The 5,746-nt window shown below is 40.0% G+C and overlaps 2 protein-coding genes across 2 annotated transcripts in view; one reads left to right on the top strand and one right to left on the bottom strand.

The window, feature by feature from the left end:
* Positions 1-2,405, bottom strand: part of LOC111446220 — a 17,429-nt gene extending 15,024 nt beyond the window's left edge. Inside the window, exons 1-2 of the mRNA XM_023084937.1 lie at positions 1,975-2,405; positions 439-1,154 (exon numbers count right to left, since the gene is read on the bottom strand). Of these exons, the coding sequence (XP_022940705.1) occupies positions 439-1,154; positions 1,975-2,272 (1,014 nt within the window). The 5' untranslated portion in view covers positions 2,273-2,405. The remainder of the gene's footprint in view (positions 1-438; positions 1,155-1,974) is intronic.
* A 2,129-nt stretch (positions 2,406-4,534) lies between these two features.
* On the top strand, positions 4,535-5,746 carry LOC111445782 (zinc finger protein ZAT10-like). The gene has a single exon (XM_023084255.1). It carries the CDS (start codon positions 4,814-4,816, stop codon positions 5,585-5,587), a length of 774 nt encoding a protein of 257 aa, XP_022940023.1. The 5' UTR covers positions 4,535-4,813; the 3' UTR covers positions 5,588-5,746.

Here is a 5,746-nt window from a genome sequence, read left to right as displayed (position 1 = left end):
CCCCCCCCCCCCCCCCCCCCCAAACATTGCACCCCTTTGTTAATCAGCCAACTGTTTAGAAATCAGGGGAGCAAAACTTGAAAGATAAATGTTTAACGCCAAAGACATTGTCTAGCATTGATCTAATAAACTATAGAAAAAATTATTCTTTGTAACCGCTACATAGTTCTACTCCCTACTAAAACCTTGGATGCATGGTTAAAACAATATGTTTTGTTTTTTTCTCTCTTACCTTCAATGGTATAAAACTGTTGACCACATGATTCCAATCTCCTCAAATAATTTCTCCAGCTATAGCATCTTTTTAAGTGACCAACTCGGCAAATCAATGATTTATAGGAGTAGTCTAAAATATTTGTCTGAATGTATGAGGAAACAGTAATAATAACACTTTTTTTGTTATAAAAAAAAAAAAAAAAAAAAAATCGTAGACATTACCAAGCTCAACATGCAGTTCCTTGAAACAGATGACGCATCAACAGAGATGAGGCTACTGACTGAAACTTTCTCCTTAACATCATCTTTGCAACATTTGAGGCTTGCTCTGTTGTCATTTCCTTTATCCAAATGATGGGTGATACCATCATCGAGCCCAAGTATAATCTGAGTCAGGAAATACAGGCCATCCTTATGAATTCCCTCGGCAGACATATTGAAAAGCTCAAAACAAGCTGCAGTTAAGTTTTTAGGGTAATGAAAAAACAGCCAGAGGAAACTGATAGCACGTAACTTGGATAGCTTAATCACAGGCAAACTATTTTCATCAGTATATTTCTGCTTCAACTCAGTGAAAAAATCTGCAGAGTCTTGAATTTTAAGAGCTTCTTCATCCACAATCTGAAAGATATCTTTACCCTCAAAAGATGACACAAAGAAGGTGAAAACATTCTGAAAGACTTCAGAGCAAATGCCTCTGATGACAGATGACGTAGGTGCCTTAGATATTACAGCAGCACAAATATCAACCAAACCAATAATACAAGCCCTAGCTGTCTCAAATGCAACATTATCAACATCCTCCCCATTAGTTATTATTTCCAAGCTCTGATTGTGCATATTGATGATAACTTTTGTTGCAGCTTCAAGAGCAGTTGGACAATGAGGTGCATACCGAGGAATAAAGTCAGCTACAATACGCTTTACACTCGCGCACCCTGCGAATTAACATGCACATGGCAACACAGGTGAGAGACAGCCCCAACAGCAAGAAATATTTTGACCAGGTACATTCTCGGGCAGGCGGTTGAAATTTGACTGAATACCGCTCATTTTTTTCACACCAAAAAAAAAAATATAGTCCGATGATTTCTCAAACTGATTCAAATCGAACACTAAAAATTTTGTCAGTTGATAGACGGGTCATAGGATACTCTGTAACTCAAGGACACTGTTGTACGACCTAAAGAAAAATCCAGTTCAAGAAAGGTCGTAACGGGCCATGGGATACTAGTAGCAGTATGGGGCAAAGTAAATGTAAGAGGTTAAACGGCCCCCACTATGCTTATACTCCCATTTTAATTGATTGTCGAACAGACTTCGTATCTTATTCTACTGGAAATTGAGGGAAGAAATAATTTTAAAGAGTGGAGAAGCATCAGAAAGAAGTACTCCACTGCATGAATATAGATTCAAACGCGTTTAATGTCGTTGCTAATTGTTTGGGGATTCTTGTTAAACATACGAGTGTAAATAGCATCAGCGTCTAACGTTTGGACACGTAGTTGGCTTCAAGTCCATTTCTTGGTGGACAAGAACTATAAACTCTTCAACAATACATGAGTGGCTTCAAATATGTAAATTGCTTCAAGGAAAGAAAAAAAATCATGATCTGGCACACATAAGAAGCGTTTAAATCAATGTTCTCCACTTCGCAAGTGTTGCGAAGACCTAATTGGACACTAAAGAGATTAAAATTTGATCCTAGGATACTGAAATGATACAAAGTGGCAAGGAGGAAGAGAATCAAACACTGACCTCTCGAAGCAGTGATGAGAGAAAGATATGCCTGCTCAATATCAGGTGTGGGAGCGCCCTTCTCTTTCTGGGAAAGAAAAAACCTAATTCGCTTAAAACAGTCATAGACACTTCTAATATCATCTCTGTTCCTTCTCCTGAGGAGGATTTCGGCTTGGGACAGCAGCGGTGGAGTAGGAGGCGGTGGAGCGACGGATGTCTGGTCCAGCGCTAGGGTTTGCGGTAGCGGTGGCGGTGGCTCTGATGCGGGTGGTACGTAGTTCCGGCGCTTCTTGAGAGGCTGCTCCGCCGAAGCCATGGCCCACTGCGAAAAATGAAAGAAGCGCGCGCGGCCTTCAGATACTTTTGATGACAGTTAGGGTAGGAATTCAAGTGCTTCGTTCATTGTTGCCCACTTCGCCTTTTACTCACCGACCATTCTCATCAAAAACTTATTTCATTTTTCTATTTTTATTTCTACTCATTTTTTATTTAATTAAGTTATTGTTGTCCTAAACAAAATTAAAAGATTAAAAAAAGTCATTTTTGTGAAAATGTTTACCAAATGAAACAATAAAAAAAATACTCCATTGATTAAGTTATTCTCTTTCATAGACCTTCTCAGTATTACCCTTTTCGTGAGTTTCAAAAGTTGTATGAGCAAACTCCGAGACGAGTACAAACTTATTTTGAAGTAGAATTTTTCCATACAAGAACGCCTTCAAACGCGTTTTGTGTCTATATGCTAGGGCTAGTTTATGATACAAATAAAAACAAAGAAATTCTTACACGCTGTACAATTCGAACCTGTGCGTCCTAAGCCCACCACCCTTAAATGTCGGCAACCTTTAATATCTTCCAATTTCCAACCATAAATCCCAATATAATAATATTCCTTATTTGATGCACGACTTTGTGATGGCTTAAGGTTCAACACGTGTCATGACCCAACCTATATATTATTATTATTAAAAATTCATCTAGTGAAAGGAAAATAGCAACATGGTAATTAATTAACACGTGGGCGATTTAATTGGTTTGTAAAATAATGGAGAGGACCCAAATGTAATGTAATCCTTCTTCGTTGAATAATGTCATATAATACAAGCCCTTATTTTTTTTATTTTTCTTAATGATATTTTATAAGGTCCAATCATAATTATCGCCCCTTTAATTTAATTTAATTATTGTACCATTGTTAATAATATAGAATGTGAATGTTAAAAACATGCGTATATATTAAAATACCAAAATACATTAACACAATTATATAACCAAACACTTCATTTATAAAATTTAAAACAACCCTAGACATCAATTAAATGAGTCAAAATCTAAACATGAAATAATAGTTTTGCGTATGAATGCGAAATTCAAATTGTGATGAATTGAAGTGTTGTTATTTTTTTATTGGGAGTTCATTGATTAATTGCGTGTAAAATTAAAAAATCTCAGAATTTGGAAAGTTGGTTAAGAAATCAGATAGAAGAAAACCCACGTGTTGTGGAATTGAAAAGTTGAAGAGACAAATGTACATCGCATGTAGCTGCGGCGGCCGCAGCGCATCCAGCACTTTACAGCCTCCATCAGTATTCCCACGATTTTAATTTGGTCGAATTGGCATAAGCTAGCCGATGTGGGACTGGAACTGTCATGCTTTTGTCAAATATCACCCAAAGAACACACAGAAACAAGGCCACTGGATTGGTTAAATTAGTTTGGGGGAGAAAAAAACCGGTGATGCTTATTATATTTGTTGGGGATAAGAATGGAGTGATGATGATGAGTAAGCAATGACAGCAGCCAAGCATTAGGATAACACGTGTAAATCTTTATTCCGACTCACCAATATGGACCCCATTCAGCTACGTCACCAACCCCTCCTACTTGGAATATTTATATTTCTAGTTCTTAATTCCACAGAGGCTGCTTCTTCTCCCCATTTTACAGTCAAAGGAAGCAAAAGAGAGAGGAAATAAGGGGAATTTCTGGGAACGTGAGGGTGCGGTGTGAATGGAGGCGGTGAGTGTTTTACCAATGGCAGCGTTTTAAGGGCAGTGGAAGAAGGGAGTTGTAGTAGTCAAATTGTAGAGGTTTTAAAAGCAAGTGAACTCCCCCCTCCCCGCAATTTATTCCGATGTGCAGGGCATGGTATTAGATAATTGCTTTATTTTAATTTGATGCCTTTGACAATGGATAATTATCGTCAATTTTTTAAAGGAACCACTCCTTATCCACTTGTACAGATTTGGCTAAAATTAGACCAAATCCTCAAACAGAACACAACAGCGCCACAGCCGCCACATAACCCCACGACGCTTGCCTGCCTTCCACTCGTTTTCATATTCACATTTCCCACTTCATTAAGCAATCGCACTCTCACTCCCATTATGATCTTATTTTTCTTTCCAATGGACGTGGGATCTTTACTTGCGGGTTTTAAAGGGGAGCCCCTGAACCGGGTTAGAGGGTTTGGACAATATGGAAGGTGGAATGGTACTGTAGTTGAAGTGTAAAAGTATCTCACTCACTCACTTGCAACCTTCCAAAGTCTTTTTTTTTCTTTTATTCTAGTTTGGAGTTTGACCCAACTGGGTCTTCCTTGGCCACCAACGAAACCAGTGATGTCTACAAATTTATATTCTTCTTGGCCATCTTTTATTACATTCTCACCACTTGTCACGCAACTTCCTTCCTCTTCCTCTTTATCCTTCTTTATAAACCCATCATCTTCTTCTCTTACTCTTATCACTCCAAACCACTTTCAACCAATTCCCCACATCAAAAACTTTGCTATCTCTCTTCTTCTTTCTTTTCAGGTGCTGTTTAATTCTCTGAATTTCTTCTATCTCTGTCTCTAATGGCTCTTGAAGCTCTGAATTCTCCCACCACTCCATCGCCGGCGCTGCACTACGACGACCCGAGTCACAATTCGTTGGAGTCTTGGTCTAAGAGGAAGAGGACCAAGCGTCCGCGGGGATTCGACAACCCTCCAACCGAGGAGGAGTATTTAGCGTTATGTCTTATCATGCTTGCTCGAGGCGGTGCCACCGCCTCTGACCCTGACCACCGACTTGCCTATGAAATTCCGATTCCGGCTCAGCCCATATCCGTTGTTAAACTTAGCTACAAGTGCTCTGTTTGCGACAAGGCGTTTTCGTCTTACCAGGCTTTGGGTGGACATAAAGCGAGTCATAGAAAATCAGCTACAGGGGAAGACCACTCCACTTCCTCCACCATAACCACTTCCGCCACCGCTACCACCGCCGTCGGTGGGGGTAAATCCCACGAGTGCTCTATTTGCCATAAGTCTTTTCCCACCGGTCAGGCCTTGGGTGGCCACAAGCGTTGCCACTACGACGGCGGAATTGGCAACAACAACAACAACAACCACAACCAAACACACAGTCACAACACCAACAGCAACAACCACGCCTTGACATCTTCGGAAGGAGTTGGGTCGACCCACACACAGAGCCACAGCCACCGGGACTTCGACCTCAACCTCCCCGCCTTGCCGGAGCTATCTCCGGGATTCTTCAACTCTTCCGGCGACGAGGAGGTCCAAAGCCCATTACCCCTGAAGAAGCCTCGAATCTTAACAATTCCCAAAATCGAAATCACTCAGACATAATCCTAGGGGAAAAGAAAAGCAGAAATTGTTTCGATTTGTTTGTTTAGTTGATGATTTGTTTTGTGTGTAAATAGAAAATAGGAAGTTTGTTCTACTCCTCTGCCCACTATTTGTACCTGTAGCCAATCTCTGAGAACTAATTCAATTGATTATTTTTTT

This window comes from Cucurbita moschata, unplaced genomic scaffold (genome assembly GCF_002738365.1).
Source record: "Cucurbita moschata cultivar Rifu unplaced genomic scaffold, Cmos_1.0 Cmo_Scf00008, whole genome shotgun sequence".
Classification (NCBI taxonomy): domain Eukaryota; kingdom Viridiplantae; phylum Streptophyta; class Magnoliopsida; order Cucurbitales; family Cucurbitaceae; genus Cucurbita; species Cucurbita moschata.
Note: the sequence above shows the minus strand (reverse complement) of the source record. Positions and strands in the feature narration are given on the sequence as shown.

Bases quoted from the DNA above. Each gene is read 5' to 3' on its own strand.
- LOC111445782 (XM_023084255.1), top strand. From the start codon at position 4,814: ATGGCTCTTGAAGCTCTGAATTCTCCCACCACTCCATCGCCGGCGCTG.